Raw genomic sequence first — 20,507 nt, forward strand, 5'->3', positions numbered from 1 at the left:
CAAATTGAAATATATCATAAAATAGTTATTAAAATGTGTTCTAGTTTTCGCAATTTGTGCAAGGTGTACCAATAAAATGTGTATGGAAATAGTTCCGTGAAAATAGAGCTAATATGTCGTCATCATACGGTATTAGATTGCTATAGAGCACTTACGGGAAGATTATATTTTCTATCTATCATAACGGAAAAGTGGGTAGGAGCAAATGAAATAAATATATAAGGTACATATAAATTTATTAAACTGATTCCACATAAATAGATTTTCAAAAACTTGAGAACGACAGTTGACACTACTACACATACACGGCTTAAATAATTGACAGATTAGTATTAATAAAACTATGAAATAAGGAATGATTATAACATTACGCATAAAGAAATAACAATAAGCATATAATGTAACTTAAAAATACAATGTTTATAGGATGTACGAAGGTGAGTAACATATGAGATCTGATAAATCTAAGAAACATTCAGATATTCTTAAAAATTCCATTTTATGAAATTACTAATGTGATGACCACATTTGATCATATCAAATCTTATTAAACAGTTTCTCCGCAAATAGCTATTGAACTTATAAATAATAATTGAATATGAAAACACTTCTAGTACTTTTATAAGAATGTTAATCTTTGCCTCAATGTAATAGGAATTTTAAAGTCAAATGCCAAACAGTGAAGACATTCAAATAATTTAACATTCATGCAAAACAAATATTTTCACATCTAGAATTTTAATTATCTTAGTTTCACAACAAGCAATGGTTTGAGTGCTTAATTTTAAACATCGATGAAGAATATAAGTACAATAATGTAAGTTTACCCAATTTACTAAGATAATCTTTTAAAATACTCGTCATTGATCAGGTATTCGATGTACTTTATCAGGTTGAGGTAGTGACGTCTAGGGATGAACTGAAAAATTAGTTAAAATTGCTTCATAGAAGAAGTAGCGTTTATAGTGGTATACGTACTAATACGTGCGTATACGTATAGGTGTACGTATTATTAACGTATACCTGTGTAATGCAATATCCATAAAAATAATATCATTTTTTTTATCGAACCTAGACGAAATCACAGCAGAATAATCTGATTATTTTATTCAAAATGAAAGATTTTTTTATAATCAGTGTCTTAATTAATTGGAATGTCCACTTTAGTTTGTACTGTTTGTGCGCTGCTCTATATATTGGCACCAGTTGCATACAAATCTACTACAAAATAGTTATTAAAGACAGTGTGTAACCCTTATTCAAAAAATACAGTCACTAAAGCCTTCATTTGTCTCTTTCCGTCAAATTGTCTTTAACGATGTGATGAAAAGAGACAGGTGAACGTTTTGTACATTGAAAATTCTGTGCAAAACCACTTCAAGTAGTTTTCCATAGATTTAAACGCGTATAAATATAGGATAGAAAGGTGATTTAAGATTCAATTGGTCTAAAGACATATATAGAGTCGTCAAGCCAGTAATAGGCCTGGGCAAAGTCTCCTTCGCAAAGATATGGAACTCTGGACCAACTGGCGATCTCCCAGCCCAAACCCCGCATGAACTCCACAAACGAGGAGACCTGTTCTTCGAATGTGATGCCTGTTATGGGCAGTCTCTCTTCTGGCTTATGGTCCGATGTCGCTGGAATTATTTGAAAAATTTATTTGTAAAACAACAAATTAAAAAGTTTAGTAGAATATGAAAAATGAAAATCACAGAGACGCTGTTTCAAAAATGTTTGCTGATCACGATTTTTTGTTAGCAATTTGGTAAATACCTTTAAGTGTATAATTTTAGATAAGGTTAACTTATTTGGTAATAGTTAGTGTTTACTTAACTAAGTTTAACATTTAACTTAATGGGTCTTTAAATTATTGATGAGCGTTCGACAGATGCACAAATCAGGCATGTTGAAGAACGCGCTCTAGAAACTCAACCATTTTTCTGCTTACTTAATACATGAACAAATTATCGTGAATTAATTACCTAGAAACTAGGTTTTTACTGACCTTCAACATACGCCTTATATGGCAATACAAGAGCCAGCAACAACAGTCCGTCTGGAGTGAGCGCTTCCCTGGCCTGCTGCAGCATAGTCCGTGGTCTCATGCAGCGGTCTACCAAATTCATCATGCACACACAAGAGAACTTTTGACCTTTCCACCAGTCTTCCACGTCTAGCACACTGAAAAGCGTGAATTATTAATTGTGTTATTTTTTATTATTATTTTGAACTCAAGATCGGCTGGACCGATGTTAGTTATCTCTTTTTTGGTGGATTCTTCTCCGCTCCGAATAGCAGGATAAGTAATAAAAATATCGAATAAGTTATCGAATAACAATAAATAAGTAAATTAATTTTACGAATGAACACAGCATGTGGTGCCATATGTTGACAAAACTACGCATCATTTTACGTCGAATTCGTGTCAGTTCAAGAAATGACGATCTTGAGGTGAATGAGGAGATGCATCATCAAAAGTGTATCAGAAAGTGCTTTAACATCGCAATATTGGCGCTAGAAAGAAGAGGCCTAATGTGTAAAACTGCCATTCCTCTTTCAAGCAATAAAACATTTCTATATTTGCAAAAAAATTGTATTCACGTTAATCCCTTAATGAAATCCTAAAATAAGTTTAACTAATGTAACAACGATATTATTAGACTGTAAGGTGGAATGAAGTTAGCCGGGTAGTAAATGATAAAATTATCATTACGTTTTACGTATGATGGTTAAATTTAAGTGAAGTTGTATGGTTCCTGGGTCAATAGGATGCTTTAAATATAACAGAGGATTTTATTTTCAGTCTAAATTAACACTCGTGTACAACTAAGAAATAAATGTTGATTAATTAAATGTTAATTGCTATGAAACGAATGTAATGTTTATGATGAAGTGAGTGCCTGCGTCTATACTCTCGGGACGTAACTCCAACGATTTAGGTAATCATCGCGCTTATCTAAGAAAGCCTGAGTAAGCAAAATATATAGCCTAGACTCGTACAGAAGTAAATCATAGCTTTGAGTCTTTTCTTCCTTAACTATATGTACTCTTGAACAGTCTTAGCTTGGTGTTTCATGTATCGTCTCTGAGCCCATACGAGATAGGCACGTTTTAGGCCAAAAATAATGACATTTTCAGGAAAAGTTGGCTGAACTAAATGGGTTTTGAAACACGATTGATCGTTTTCAAATTAAGCCAAGGTCCATAAAAAGAAGACTTTGACACTAATATTACACCTACTGGAGTATAATTACGATAGACAATACTTACGTAAACCCTTTGCCACTAAGCACTTTCCTCATAGAGGCAGATATCTCGGTGGCATACTTTGTACCAAACAGATCTGCGTATCTACGGCTTACTTCACCGTCTCCTGCGCCGATATCGACCAGCGTTGATTGCTTGTCGATGCCGCTTCGGCCTGCGCGGGCGCGGCTCAGCAGTGTTTTGGTCTGTGCTGAGGATAACACGAACATTGAACCACGACCGAGCCACCTGAAACAATTCGTTAGTGTGGCTTTTATATATTCAAAAGGCCAACATAATTTAAATATAATTACTAAAATAGTTATTTGTAATCATCTTATAAACTAGTTATTACTAGTCTGTAAAACTGACTCTGATTTCCTGACTTTTTACGGTACAGTAGGAAGACGAGCAGGTGAAATAAAGAAATAACTACCGCCCAAGGACACCTGCAACGCCGGGAACTAGCGGGTGTGATGCCGACTCTTTATTGCAGTCTCCTAAATATTGGTTCGGAAATACCTCTACCAGATGGTTCCACAAGAGGTGGTGCACAGCAGAAAGTGCCTTAAAAAGCGCTGAATTGTGGAATTCAGTAAACGTCTGATTATGGAATTCAGCAGCAGATATAAGCCCGAACAATTCATCACGGCAGTGATAAATGCGGCAAAAGATGATGAGGGAAGAATTGAAACTCTCTGTACTGATACCAAGCTATAACGACATAATCCAATTCAATCCAAGTACGAAAATGTTAGCCACTTATCTATGTTGACAAATAGAATGAACATGAAATGGAAGAAAATAAAGTCATCGGTTCACGAAACAGTGCAGCAGTGTTGACAACGGACATTACAAGAAGGAAACATGTACTTCATAGACTCACATGAGCTTATGACAAATTATTACTTAAACTTTCCTTTATAACTAAAATTTTAGAGTAACAATTACTTTTATACACTTAAAGAAGGCGAATCAACAAGTACTGGAGTGTACAAACCTCACACCCTATTAACAATAAACTAATAACGCGGCCAGTACAATCAAACCGCGTTCATTAATACAAGAACCGGTATATTTGAAAGGGGTAATTTCATGGAGAAATCTAACTAACCGCTAAGAGCGGGGTGCGGTTTGAACACGACCGGCGATATTGCTGACGCGGCGTAGCCAATTTCGCCTTAATTGTTCAAATAACAAAGTTGCATCAATCCTTTTAATTTAACCCGCTTGCGGAAAGGAATCTAAATTATCCTTTGCTGACAATTGCACTGTGGCCTTAAAAGTTATTGGCAGAGTTGCAATTACCGAGAATTACAAAGCGAGCTGTTCAAAGCCACAGCTCACAGAAATAGCTGGCTTATTCGGATCAATCAACTATGTCGAAGGTGAAACAATAACATTTTCATTATATGTGAAAACCGTGATGTATACAAATTTATATACTAAAAACCTATTACAATAGCGTTATAACAATAATGTATTATTAATAAACTGATAAGTCTAAATTAGTTTAGTTACGTGGCGTAAAGTCGCCGACTTTAAACTCAAACTCAATATATCTTTATTCATATAGGCAAACAAGTACAGTACCTCAAAAAAAGAGTTAAATTAATTGTAAATTTACATTTACTACCAGTTCGCAAGTCAAGGGCGTAGAGAGGACAAGAAGAACTGGCAAGATACTTTCCGGCACTCTTTTTAGAGCGATGAAGTCAAAACATACAATAAATATTCGACTTTATTAATGTCCTTAGAACCGATTGTCGAAGCCAATATATATAACCTGTGGTAAAAGAATCAACCTCATAGTTCTAAAGCGCAGAAAATTAAATGCCCTCGGCGTCGCGACGTCTTCATCCCGCCGCGGGCTAGCGTCGAAAGTGGATAATGACTAGCAAATCCTCTACTCATTAGTTGAGATCGGACGTCGCACGGATCGATACCAATCGGCTTTGCCAGGTAAAGCTGTAATCGTAAAGCCAGCTCTGTTATTAGTGAGCAAGGCATATATCACGCTCGACATTACTCAGAGCCGCTGGCGTTAGCGCCGCAATTACTCGAAATGAAAACTGTTTTGGTATCGCCATCGACATATTTCGAAATAAATCCTGTATGGGCAAATAACTTAGCTTTCAGCTTTATTTTTGACAGGAATATCACAATAATGGTAGTCAATTAGATAATGTCGGATAAATCACTTTGTGAATTCTTAAATGTTGTAATTTATTTGTTCGTATTAATGAATGTGTGAATTCGTTGTGTCATTGGTAACATGACGTGGTGCTCGTTTGCGACAGCCTGGCACTCACTGAAGCTGCGAATTGATTGCTTTATTGTGTCGTTTCGTGGCGTTCACAGCTCACAACGTGCTATACATGATACATGAGGCCGCTTGCTGGACTTATGGACGTTGACACTGTGTAATTGTCATCGACCACACTACATGAAAATGTCGAGGGAACTGTTATACTTTGCTCATTGTTTTTTTTAAGGCGCCTTAAATATGAATAACTGCATAAAGTGAAGCAGAAGTTACTTAAGATGTTATGTGGGACATGGTGTAGTGGTTGCAGCTCCTTACAAAACTTGGCGATTTAAAAGAGTGGCGGAGAGTTTATTGCCAGTTCTTCTCGTCCTTTCTACTCCCTTGATTTGAGAACTGGCCGTTAATGTAAAATTAGAAGCATTTAATATGTATTTCTTTATTACGTTCAAAAGTTTACATTGTGTTACCTAAATTACTAAAGGATTTTGAATTTTGAATCGTAATATTGTACGTTCAGAGTATACACTAATGGAAGTAAGACGTTGTTAGACTGGAACAGACGACGTGTTATATAGAATAAATAGAACAATTCGCTAAGTCTTAAGAGAGAGTTCGTTATTTTCATTATATCAACAGTCAAAATTATATCATCAAATTTTCATAATGCCACTGTTCGTTATGCAAAGAGGTAACAGCGAGGCCAAATTGGGGGCGACAAAACGTGTCGTAGATGTAGGTGTCTAGTCCTGTATCTATTTCAATAGAGCGGGCTGCAACAGGGAATCCGATGCGGTTACCGAAGGCGAGATGTAGTAGCGGGGGGCGGTCGTATCGCGATTGCATCGGAGAGCAAACAAGCGGGCGGGGTGTCGCCGGGGCCGCTCAAATCATATTACCCCCATCTCACACCCGGGCCGTGCCACACACGTCATTTGAGTGTGCGTTGCTATGGCGACGGCCCGGGTCGTGCATGATATTAGTAGGTACGTGTGCGACTCATCTCCGGGCGTTTAAACTTAACGCCACCCGCCCCGGGAAATTAAAAGCGGGCCCGGAGCGGAAGTCGCGGACCACCTCGGCCCATCCGATCCAATCTACTCCCCAACTCTTACGATTTTACAATGTTCGCCGTTATATTTACATTTGACATCCCGTATTCACTCTTAGTAGCAACATACTTGACGATACTTATAACTATTTTTAACGTTTCATATAAGATTTTTTCTTCATTATCTCTTAACAGCTCATTGTTTTCTAACTCCAAAACGGTAGAGATTAGAGAGAGAGAGAGAGAGCTATATGTAGTTCGCGAATCTGACACTGTCTCTACAAAACCATTAAGTCAATTTAAATACTTCAACATAATTTATGGCCCATAATGAACGTTACATACAAAATACAGCAGTAGGTACTCACATTTGAAATAGAACTCCTCCCCTACGTATGTAGATAACTACACATTTGCTTTGCTCAAAGACATTGTCGCTTTCAGGCACCTCATTAGAGCGCGTCCCATGTGAGCCTACCCAACCCTCCCGCCACCCGACCACCCCACTCACATACAAAGGAGAGCAATTCTTTTCCTGAGCTCGCAAACTTGGATGGATAATTACAGTTAGGTAGAACCCATTCGTCCTTAATGTCTCCGAGCCCTTCTATATATAAATTAAGTATATGACACGCTTTCTCAGCGTCTCCGTTGTTTAATGCGACGGAAAATTACCGAGACTCGTTTATTCTTCAAATGAAATTTTCGTGTTTAACTAAGGATTTAGATGGAAATTATTTTGATTGCTTTTGTAAAGATTTATCAAGATTTTTGATATTTGAGAATATTTAGCTATGACATATTCATTTAAGATGTGAATAAACCATCATGTTTTAACGTTAAAATAAAACAGATACAATCAAAAGTTCAAACTGCGTGTCAGAGGGGCTCTCAAGTAGTCGATCGACGATAAAAAATTGGGCGGTAAAATTTTATAAACAAAGAGAGCAGGCCCAAAACGTTTTAGTGTTAAGAGTGGGCCCATAAACCGTTGACACGCACCCGTAAAATATTAACGATAGTGAGTAGAAAAATGACGACTATCAATGTAGGTAGCGATTCGGTCGCGACGCGGTACAAATAATGGCCGGGCCGAATTTATACGCGGACCCGAATTGCCCCGATTGAATATTTTACCACGCCACGAATGCTTTCCACGATATTTTTCTATTTCGTTGCCCATTTCTACTATCAATTGCTTAGTTTTCCCCTTTAATGTTATTCGTGCGACATATCACATAAGGCTTTCTTATATAAGTGAAAGAGTTTCCATTTTATTCCTTTACAACGCTCTTAACGACTTATTATGCTGTAAATTTAATTCAAGTTTTTTATAGTTTTATTTCATTTCGATAATCTATGTCGGAATATATTTTCTCTACCTGTTACGAAGGTGAACAGTTCGAGTGTATAAATAAGTTAGGCACGCAAATATTATACTGAAACTATGGGTTGATTTAATAAGGGAATCTTGAAAAACATGGACTAGGTATTTTAGCGGCGAGGGAATCATGAATCATATTAGTTACTCGTTACAGCGTCTCGAGTGCCTTTCTTCCTAGAATCGGAAATAAGCATTTCAGCTGTATATTTTCTATAAAGCATGTTAATAATTTTAAGTTTATTTGAAAAGAAAGTTTTCCATTCAGATTGATTATTGAAAACCGCACAATCAGCCATATAAAATAGGCATGCAACTTTCATATTTAATATCATAACGGCATAAAAAAAATAAAATAGAAGTTGTTTATAATTGTTGTTAAAAATTATGATCTAAATAATTTCATCACCTTTCTCTTGTAATAATTGCATTTTGTTAGTAAAATAGCTAAGTTACAAGTGTGTCTTAACTAACGTGATGAGGGTTTATTAAAAACATCGTTTATTTAAGTTCGTAAAAATATACACATAGGTTGCTACCTTTATTTGTTTATTGCCTCCTCTTTAATTTGTCTATGAGTCGTTGTACCTACTGTGAAATTAAGCATGGGCATAACCGCTAGCTGTCCTAGGTGATTGGTGAAACACTTTGCATATATTTGTATATATGTCTTCTTTTTAACGAGAATAATCTTGCCAATGTAGGGAACTATATATGTATAACAAATATAAACTATAAGCCAGATCTAGATTGAAAAATCCCTTGGAATACAAGCCCATACTGATTAAGGCGGACAATGAACCTTCAAACACAATAACCTTTAAAACGTGTGAAGATTGAAAATAGCTTCTTGGACGTTGGTTTATAGCTCATTGAGATCTGACGCGAGAGCTATTCTCTTAGAGGAATCTCAAAATCACAATACGTGACATTGAAATTATCGCTCGGTGGGAGCCACAGTGACCGGACTAAAACAAAATAGTTTCAACAGTGTTGCCATATGAAATAGTGCGTATTTATTATGAAATATATTATTAAATTAGTATGGCTACAACGAAGATTATTATTTAAGCTAAATCAATAAAACAATGCTACGAATTATCCGTAAATAGTTATACATAATTTAAATTCAAAAGCAGCATTAAACTTGGACCTTACATAGTACCGTGTTGTTACCATGGTTACCGTGTTTTTAATGGAGCATATATAACCATAGAAATACAGTACAACCTCTAGTTCAGGCCTATTAAAGAAGTGAAGAAATCAATGAAAAATAAAAATTAAGCATGAAAAGCTAGTTGTCTGTCAAAGTTGTGCTATTACATAAACTAATACTACATATTAATAAAATTGTTACTATGGTTACCGTATTTTAATGGACCATATAATATAACCTTAGAGATACAGTACAACCTCTAGTTCAGGCCTATTAAAGAAGTGAAGAAATCAATGAAGAAAAAAATATTAAGCATGAAAAGTTATTTGTCTGTCAAAGTTGTGCTATTACATAAACTACATATTACTTTATTAATTAGTGTAGGTATAGTACCTATAGGTAGGTGTCAAAGTGCCTAGATGTTTAAGTTGGCATCACTGCATTAAAACAATGAGCATTGTCGCATGACGTGTGACCGGCGCGTCTCGGCCGGGGCGGGTCGTGATTGGCCGACGCGGGGTAGGCGTGGCCCTGCGCGCACGCAAATAGCGCAGCCTCACAAATTAAAACAATAAAATGAAAGTGATAAAACAAAGTAAGCTCTGAAGAGCATTCGTTATTGAGCTTTAATGGCTGTGGGACGATAGTTTTCGATTTATTGAATTGTTTTTATAAGTGCGATCGAGTAAGTATCCCTAATGGGTATTGTTATGGCGAAGAATTTAAAAAATAGATCTTATGTATTTCGAAAAATACTTGACATTATTCATTGTTTATCAACAATTTTCAAGAAATTGAAATCTAAAGCAGCAATCTGTAGGAATCATATTCGCATTAATGAACGTATAAATTTTGTAACAAAAATTGTGTAACCACAAAACCTGTCTTAATATGTAAGCACTAAGCCTTCATATATAATACTCTCATGTCTGTATTTCTTTTAATCGATAGTAATACTAACAGTTATAACAATGGAGTTTTTATTTCCCCAGACTACGACGGAAAGCATTGATTCTCGAGTCGTCACTGAAAAGGCTTTCAATGAGAATGCTCCGTAACGAATGTACTCTCATTTACTAATGTGTCACATACAGGCGGTGTTGTTTCACAGGCTCCCCCCTTCTCCCCGGGGGGAACAGGGGGACGTGGATGACCAATGAGCTCGCTCTTACGCTATATAGGTGCATGTTAATTATTAAACAGCTATAAGGAGGTATGCGAGACGTCTCCTTTCTAGAGAGTTTCTTTTTCAACTGTTTGTTTATAGCTTTCAAAATATCTTTGAAATTTAAATGTCTTAACTATTTGAATTTATAAAAAATATATGTAAGAATATTAATATTATTTTAAATATCGCTTTGAGTTACATAATATAAATGATAAAATAATTAAAACTCTTCCTAATCTATTAATTAATAATCTTATTGTAAATTATAACATTTATATTTTGTGATTAAAAACAAAAGATCTAAAATAGATAAATTTGTCTTATTATACGTAACAAGGATATTTAAAACATTTCGTCAATTATATTTAAGGAATCGAGAGACAATTTTGCAAGTCGTTGCCTGATTTATAAAGGAAAATGTAATGTTTTTCCTCAAACGAAGCGCTGAGAGCTAGTTAGCCGGCTAGGAGAAGGAGCAAACATTCGTCGTCAAAGCGTGATTGTGAAAAGGAGCGTGATTATTAGAGTGGCCGTAGTTAGCGGAGGCTTCATTAGAACGGGGGCCGGGGGGGCTCCGGTGGGTGCTGGGGTCTCATCTCGACGGGTGCATCGCGGCTGCGCGCGCAAACAAATTAAAAACGTAAGACGCGCCCTAATCAATAGCTGACTACGCCGCGAAGCCGAATTAACTCGCCCGAATGAAAAAATGAACAAAATTATATTCGCGCGAGACCCCACACCCTCATCTCGCGGCCGTCCGTCCCCCGCCCGAGGAAATTGCTTTTCTTTCAGCGGGCGCCGCACACACGGTCTCTACGAACGCGAGAGGGTTAACTCCGCACACACAATATTATAATTTACGTTTCCTCGTATATCGCGCAGTAAGTAGGTACTTTACCTGGGCGGTTCACGCCCGCTCAGCCCTCGCTAAATCTGAGCTTTATACGTTCACTTGACGCGACGAGAGCGATATTAGTTTCCAGCCAACTCCTCTCCAACTACGATATTTATTAACCCTATACTGGCTTAGCAATATAGGGTTTAACTGTTCGAAAAAAATTGTCTTTCTTAAAAATTCTTTCTTTTTAAAATTTAAACAAACTTTAAATGATCTATCACTACATACTGTTTGCAACGTGATATCGAGGTTACGATATACGACTTATATGAGTTTTATATAAAGTCTGTAGGTATAATCGAAGACGTGAAGTGTAGATCTATCTATATGAAGGTGTAAGACAGACTTTCTCATTAATTGTGCCGACGAAGCCCGGGCCGGCCGCCCAATTAACGCGTGGGCGAGCTTCCACCGCCCTGAGCCGGCCAATGGCGTCCGCTGGGGGATTAATTAAGTAACTTCCCGTCAGCCCCGCGGCCCCCCGCACCGGAGTCTGCGGACACGCCCGGAAAACTAACCACCTAATGAGGGGAGATGACCTCATGTTTGTGTGCTTTGTCTGTGTAACTCCGGTCCGTCGTGTCGCTCTTTGTATTATGTAATGTACAACGGAGTGGTGCTAGTTAAATTTTTCATAAGCTTCCATTATTGCAAGCAACTTGTTCAACATAGTGGCTGGTAAGAAGTACGCTTTGTTGTGAAGAAATATGAACAACATTTTTGCGCGCGTTCTTCACTTCCTTGCTATTATATGAGGAGGAAAAAGCGAGGTAAAAACGAGATGATTAAAACGTTCACTTACTATATGCATGGGAGTCCTAAATTTAATCCACATGTATTACTGGTAAGAAAACGTGAAAAATAACCCATAGAATTATACGTAGGACCGTTGGGGGTGCCGAAATAACTAATAGTTTCCGCGGGGGCGTGTTAGCATTTTTCTTCTGTCGGTGACGGGCGGGCGGGGGTGGATGTAGGCCCAGTTTCTGAGCCCGATCATTTACACTTCATCTATTCCTTTAATAACATACTCATGTTCAGTTATTTGTTTCAGTTTTAATCCAAAACTGACGTCATATTATAGCCATATTTAAAACCTTATTAATGGTTGGGGCTGTCTCAACTCATTTAATTAATGTAAAATTTGAGATACAAATAAACATTTTTCATTTCATTTCATTTTTCATTCATATATTTTCAGGAATCATAGACCAGTATTGAATAATCACATCTTGACAAACAAACTCATGTTTTAATACTAAACTTTTTTGAGTTCAAACAAAATGGTATAGGAATGATTTAAAAAATATTAAAAGCCGTTTCCTCCCATTACAACAAGCACTTTTGTTATAACATAACTGCGATCCGAAAACTTCGACCTATACAAGATTAGTATACATTTTGGTATCCAAAACATCGGGTTAAATTTAAATAAACAATCGATTTATCATTCCCGAATCTTACCTAACCCATTAGCATAGGAAAATAAAAATTCATATTGCAAATTCGAACCGTCTAGAGTTGACGTAATCCCATCGCTTTAATAATACATTCGCTTAATCTTTGCACGAATACGAATTGAATGTTGAGTGGAGGAGAATAAAAACATCTCGTTTAGGCAAATAGTGGCGCATTTGGAGTCGTAGTAAGGTGCGTGAAAGGCCCATTTAGAACGGGGGAAGCGACGCGAACGAAAACTCAATTCTTTCCACCTACATCTGTTTTACGTTCCAATGAATAGGTGCATGCAAATAAACCTACGTTATTGTTTCTTTGAAGGGTGAACGCGACGGATTGAGATATGCCTTAGAGTTATGTCCGCATCGAGTGTGGGTGGTGCCTAGACAATGACAAAATAAACTTGGTGCTTTTTAAAATGATTTTATTTTTACTATCCTTTGTATAGTGGCGAGGACTGTAATTTGAATGCGGTGTAGATAGATCAGTCGAAGATTGGAACATCTCAGAGGTCCTTGTGTCTTAAGCAAAATATATTGTATAATTATGGAGACACACGATGCTGTATTAGGGCCTCGATCGACACTTTAAATAAGATGGGTTTGAATGGAATTTCAATCAACCTTAAATCGAGTTACTAGCTGTCAAACTATTTTCTCTGTATCAAATTCAACATTGCCAGCGTTAAGACGAGACTGTGACTTGAAATACGAATTAGAATATAGACCTTAGAGTTGATCATTAGTAGGTACTAGGGTGCAATCAAACGCCCAAACGACACGCCCGGAAAACTCAACCCTTTCGTCTTAATTACTACGCCTTGCTTCAGCGGCGTTCCCCTATTGGTCCGTCAGTTTATCGCTCTTTCGCCCTAACGTTTAATTGGTCGCAAGTAATTAATGCTCGGTAATCGCGTCGCTGAGGGGACGATTCTAATTTGAATTTTTAATTACCTTTACAGTCGCCCATTGGACGACGCTTTCCTCATTTACATAGAGACAATACCTATTGTCTTGATGGGAGGTTTTATTTTCACAGGGAATTATTATGTTTTATTTACTTAGTAATTTAGACGCAGCGAGTCGTGAAGTTATAAAAACACAACATCAGCTTAGTTGTGTTAAAATCTATTTGTACTAAATGTAATACATATTCATTAAACTATGAAAACATTCCATATTCAAACACTCTCATTTTTTATAAGTAGCTTTAAAGTAATAGAGAATTACTCTCTAACCGAAAGATTATCAATAATTCTAGAATAATTTAGATAAGTAGGAAAGAAATAAGAGTGGCGGAGAGTTTCTTGCCAGTTCTTCTTGCCCGCCCTACACAGTTGACTTGCGAAATGGTAGTTAATATAAATTCAGAAGACATGTAGGGTAGAGCGGGGCTAGTTGAGCATAGGGGCAAGTTGGGCAATTGAAATATCTCGGAAACTATTCATCTTACGCGGGAGTATCAAATGGCGAAAAGAAGGAGTCGTAGGAGAGGTAATCATCGCACGATAGCTAGTGGCAGCTCGACGAGTGAGTGAAGTGTCACGGCGTTTTGTTTATTTTGTGACCAAAAAGTAAAAACATTGTTTATCGCAAGTTTTCGTCTGTCTTTGTCAAATGTTCTCTGTTTTCAATCAGGTGAGTGTTAATCTTTTAGAAGATTATTGTATTTTTTATTTGTAAATAGGTTTTTGGGTCTAATTCTAGGCATTTATTTACAATCCTACTTTTCTTTTAAAATTCCGGGTTGGGGTAAGTTGAGCAACTATAGCTCAACTAACTCCACGACTTAAACAACTGATGAGTAATGAATCTTTTATTTTTTGTTTGGATGCGGACTTACAAGAGGAAGACTACAAGATGTTCTTACACTACTGAATACTTAAATAATGCTGCAAAGGCTGTCCACGATGAGGGAAAAAGTGTGAATACCGCCGCTAAAGAATTCGGTATTGGTTGACTTTTAAATAAATTAAATAAAGGTGATAATTCATTTATGGGCTATACAACACCGAGGGAAGTATATCCTCTCTCACAAGAGAACTGTTGAAAAAATTCTTGCTACAAATGGCATTTTTCTCCAAAAGACGTCTGTCGCCTTGCCTAAGAGTGTGCTGAAATTCCACCAAGCTGAATTGCAAAAAAGATGGCCGGAAAAGAATGGTTGATGATGTTTTAAAAACAAAAAAATCGTAGCTATCCATACAGAAACCAGAACCCACCAGCCTTGGTAATCTTTTTTAGAAATTATCGGAAGTAATGGATACATATGGATGCTCATGTTTTGTTGATTCTAGTTTCGGTTAATTATACAAAGAAAATTTATTTAAATGTTGTAAATAAATAAAAAGCTGACTGTCTAACACATATTTTACTTCATCTCAAGTTAACATAGAACCCATGGTTTGGCCTAGACATTCTTAGTGCTCAACTTGCCCCATACCCTTGCTCAACTTACCCCGCCCCGGAACATTGAGCATACTTGACTTTCTACATTTAAACATCTGTAGCTATTATATTGGACTGTTTACAAAAAAATACTATGGACACTTTTGTTAAGGGATAAATTACTAATCCATCAAGACACATAACAACTCATTGAGACTTATCATTGAGGAGCTATATCCAAGCAAGTGAAAAATTGCTCAACTAGCCCCGCCCTACCCTACCTACCATCTCTTCTGTTGGCGTTCGTAAGTGTACTTGGTTACCTATAAAGTGAGGCAATTCTTAATTAATAAAGTTATTTTTGCTTTGAGTTTGAAAGGATCCCTGGAAACTAAGCTATAATTCTACCCAGATCAGCTACTTCACATAATTAAATACTTTATTTACTGTACTGGTACTATGATGGATAAATTAAAAACCGCACAATCGGCCATATAAAAACGTCAAAATAATATAATTAAAGCAATTAAATTATTTAACAGGCGGCAACGCACTTGCCTTCTATCAATGGCAAATACATCATAAAGAAATACAATATATATATATTATATATCTCAAAACTTATAAACTAAGAACTGCCTCACATTAGAGAATATTCTTTATAGTTTTTTTGTAATTACAATTTGAACCAAGCACAATTATTTATTTGATATTACTTCTCTGGACATTGTTTTTACCACCAAAGGTGCGCACATACGCGAGATAATCGTTTTTATTCCCGCAACCAAACATGGATAATCTCGCCGTATCACAATGCATAGGGAATTAACTGTATTACAATGGAACAAGCTATGCCAATACTGCAAGACTTTACAAAAATCGTGCTTACCTTAAATGACTATCCAACGCTTGTATTGACGGAATACTTTGGAACAGATTTTAATACTCTTATTTTAATTATATTTAATTAACATTATAAAGGTGTAAACGTGTTGTATTCTTTGCTAACGGGAACAAAAACGCCCTTTAAAAGAACTGGAGATCTATATTAATTAAAAATTAAATTTTGTGAATCGAATATATATTTTATTCAACAATGGACAAAATAATTTAGGGTTCTTGAAATCGGTTAAAATATAACTTACAGACAATCACCACGAATAAATATCATTTATACGCATTAATGTTGGTAACAGATAGTAAATAATGATTAATAATACGTTGGACGCAACATTATTATAGCGATTTCTAAAGCTAATGTCACGAAAACATAAAAATATTGATACTTAAATATAATGCAATATTATAAAAAGTAAAATAATAAATCAAAAACCGTATAATAATAACAGATTTATTATGCTGGAGGAATTCGAGTATTTTTTAATTTATTCCTTAGACTGCGAATTGAAAAATAATATTTTATAAATATATTTTTATTTTGTATTTGGGTTTTATACCGGAAAAGCGAACAGTCTATATGGGGTAGCATAGCATATATATTTGTATGTAGCTCCTAAAAATAGGCTAAGTAAAAAAATCATATTCAGACTAAACGAAGTTGCCACTGGCAGCTAGTTAATTAACATACAAAACCTCTATTCAATCAGCCGGTATTCGTATATAAAACGAAGTGCGAATATATAGATTTCTCCCTAAGGAATTCATCCTACCGAAATAACGGTATTTGACAGAAGGCTACTCCCGTATGCCGAATTAGCTCATTACAGCGGTCTCGAAGGCCTTTCTAGATTTATTCAGGCTCAATTCGAATGAGGCCAGACGAGGGCATTCAAATTCGGTGCACTCGTGTGTTCTAGTGTAATGACGTGGCGCATACATTACAGCAGCTAAGCTTAGTCAGTAGGAGTGCATTGTAAATAATAATTACTTTTATTGTGTTAGTTATATTGTCCTACATATTATATTAGTAGTTAGCTTTAAAGTATATTCAATCATAAAATTAAAAATTCAAGGGTAATACAAATTGGTTTAGAAATTAATCACTAGGATATTTTGTGTGTTTTAGTACAATTTTGTATTTTTGACATTCTTGCACATATCGCCCGTCGTTACTTCGAGTGCCCACATAGGACTAACCTTCTGAAAAAGGTCCATATGATTCGTTGAATTACATTAGTTAACGAATTACATAGTTAACGGACCTTTTTCATTGTCTATAGTACTGGGTGGCGCAAATGTACTGGCACTAAAGAAAATTTGTTTATTTTTTTTATATGAAATTTCCTGTCATTCTGTTGTTGAAAATTGTGTAGTAAACAAATGTAAAATACACTGAAAATAAACATGGACCGTTTTACTCCCCAAGAACGTGGAATAATCGTGTCAATGTTCTTACGGAATAATTCATCAGTGATAAATAAAAACACAACATGAAATTCGTCGACGATTTCCCCACCGTCCGGCACCGATTGGTCGCCCAATCCGACGCTTTGCCACACGCCTTGAAGCAACTGGCTCAACATTGGATAGACCTAAGTCTGGGAGACCAAGAACAAGCCGTTCAGCTGAAAATATCGATGCTGTGCGCGAAGATGTGGAAGAGTGTCCAGAAACATCAACGAGGCGACGTGCCACGCAATTGGGATATCCAGACGGACCCTGCAGCGTATTTGGTGAAAGACTTAAAGATGTTCCCGTATAAAACTCAAATGACTCATCAGCTGCTGCCTACTGACCACCGAGCTCGTCTAGCGACCAATCGGTGCCGGACGGTGGGGAAATCGTCAACGAAATTCACGTTGTGTTGAAATGGTAATATGGCAAAATAACGTTGTCGGGTCAACTTGGAAGAGAATACATTTTTTTTAAACACAAAGCCCTTACATAAGTATCTGTATCCGCTCCTTCCCTTCTCGCAAGCCTGGATTGGCCAAAGACCTGCAGAACTCCAAAATCAACGATGGTTGCGAAGCGCGGACTGCAGACAGTCCAAAATGGCGCTGCCAGCAGTTAAGCCGCAATTGTTAAAGCGACTTCTAAACCTAAACAGAACTAATCTCAAAACAATGGTAGGGACAATAACGGGTCATTGTTTCCTTACTAAACATCTTTTTGTCCAAGGCGCGACTGACAGCCCCATGGGCAGAGGCTGTTTGAACACAGAGGAATCAGTCACCCACGTAGTCCTGGAATGCGAGGCTGCGGCTAAAAAGCAGAAATCCTCGGAACAATGAGGTCGCTCCGTGAAGCCTGAGAAGTGCCCAGGGGTTCTGTGCTTCTGGAAGGAGCTAGGCTGGCTTAATTAGCCAGGACTTTACGCACAACAGACCTATTGAGAGTCTAAGCGCGGAAACTGAGTCCACAAACTAATAACCAATAATATTTCTATTTTTATCTCTATAAATACAGCTTCCTTCAAACGGACTGGTCTGGAACGAATATAAATGAATAAATTATTCTTTTGATTGTGAATTTAAGTATGCGACTTCAAGTCTGACATTGAGCGACATTGCCGGCCGCAGAGCGCCTTAATAAGGTAAATGAGATGCGGCCTGCGCCTGCGCATCGTGAGCTTGAATTAGCACCAAACCCACCTCACTAGCGCTAACAAATGCCTTGTTACCGTCTTAAAAGAGTAACGGGAATCCGAGGGATGGAGGATTTATAATTTGCTACCAAACAAGTTTTTAGAGTTGTCAACGGAGTAAAAAGGTTAAGAAAAAACAAACAAATAACTTTTTGTATGAGTTTTGCTTAAGTTATGAAATTTTTATGTTATGAAGTTATTCTTTTACACATTTTTTTATTTTATTATTTAATGATTACGTCAACAGTAATTATTTACTTTTTTACACATATTACTCACATCACGTCTATGATTGAAATTATTTTCGAGAGCTTTGCTTACTTTTGCTGACAAGAGGGGGGGGGGGGGGGGGGAGTATAAACTGCAGTACATCTGCTTACGTAATAGTAAGGCAGGAACTATATGTATTGGCAAGTTAAATAAACTAGTATTAATGATTGTGGACTGATTTTAATTGAAATTATTTTATGGTATGGAATTTAATGCCATTTATTTGATTAATATCGAATACTTATATTGCAGTTCTAAGCACAATTAAGTCACGGAGAACAATTTGAAGTGATGCACACGACTTGAATATTTCATAAGTCAATGACACCGTTTACAGAAGCACTATTAACTAAAAAAGTGTTCGATTACATTTTTTACAATTAGACAAGACGCTCGCTTTTTCTTTGTTATTAGTAGTGTAGGAGTTGCTCAAAATTATCTACGTAATAATCGTATCGATTAAATTAATTATATTGAAATTGGTACACAGCCGAGGATCGAACTTACGACCTCAGGGTTGAGAGACTCACGCTGAAGCCACTAGGCCAACACTGCTCTAGTTTCCTTGTGTGCCTTATTAAGTATACATAGATTGTACATCACATTAAATTAATTATCAATTCTTTAAAAAACTTTTTGTACCACTATAATTATATTATTAAATGGAGCATAGACTCTTCTAATGATGAAACTGTGACTATCACACATCATTACGGACGGATAAATGCAAATAGAATTAAAACGGGACTAATTATTACAATATTGTGTCAAATTGTCAGTCAACCAGTGACCACGTGAAGCGTCGTAGTATAATTCGATATAAATAATTTGTACACAAGATATTGGATGAATGTATTGCCAACTCCTGAACTATTGAATTTTTTTGTCCGGGGCACGGGTCAAGCCAATGAGACAAAGCCGCGCGCGTCGTGACGCCCGCTTGGTTCCGCGTGCCTGCGCAGTCGCCGATAATCGCTTCATTCACTCATGATCGAGAGCTTTTTCCTCCCATTTGGTCGTGCATTCCTCTAATATTGTTATTAGTATGTAGTTATATTATTTTTAAGTTCCATATTTACTAAGTACGAATAATGCACGGACGAAATTTAGTACCAGTTTAACCGTCTGTATGGGTGCTGTTTTTTTGCATGTAATTTTATATTAACTTAACTAAAGTTTCAGTACTGTGTGTGTTTTAGAGCTAAGTCATCAATTTGCTTATAGTATATATCTATCTGGAAGAAACTTTCATCAGTAAAGCCCGTTTAAATCTTTTGTCTTCTTTTATTGTATTTTGTTTTTCTTCTGTTTTGTGATGTAAATAAAGTGTTATTAATACATTATACAATAGTTACATTACTCATACAGTGTCGATCTAAAGAAAATTACACAGTGATTACATTTTAAAATAAACATTTTTTATAGGTAATTAATCTCTAAATCAGTGTCGCTACAACTGGGCCTCAGATTTCTGAATCTATTTCATGATCATTTTTAAATCTAGGTGTAGTAGGTGGGTGATCAGCCTCCAGTGCCTAACACACGCCGTCGAATTTTGGGTCTAAGACATGTCGTTGTCCTCACGATGTTTTCCTTCACCGTTCGAGCTAATGTTAAAATGCGCACATAGAAAGAAAGTCCATTGGTGCACAGCCGGGGACCGAACCTACGACCTC

The 20,507-nt window shown here is 36.6% G+C and overlaps 1 protein-coding gene across 8 annotated transcripts in view; it reads right to left on the reverse strand.

The window, feature by feature from the left end:
* Positions 1 to 219: 219 nt before the first annotated feature.
* Positions 220 to 20,507, reverse strand: part of LOC125048801 (protein-L-histidine N-pros-methyltransferase) — a 61,197-nt gene continuing 40,909 nt past the window's right edge. For all 8 annotated transcript variants that reach the window (XM_047647706.1, XM_047647707.1, XM_047647701.1 and 5 more), the window contains 3 exons: positions 3,274 to 3,498; positions 2,009 to 2,184; positions 220 to 1,640 (listed from right to left, as the gene is read on the reverse strand). In XM_047647706.1, coding sequence (XP_047503662.1) covers positions 1,432 to 1,640; positions 2,009 to 2,184; positions 3,274 to 3,498 — 610 coding nt within the window. In that variant the 3' untranslated portion in view covers positions 220 to 1,431. The remainder of the gene's footprint in view (positions 1,641 to 2,008; positions 2,185 to 3,273; positions 3,499 to 20,507) is intronic.

The sequence above is a fragment of the Pieris napi genome, chromosome 4, assembly GCF_905475465.1.
Source record: "Pieris napi chromosome 4, ilPieNapi1.2, whole genome shotgun sequence".
NCBI lineage: Eukaryota > Metazoa > Arthropoda > Insecta > Lepidoptera > Pieridae > Pieris > Pieris napi.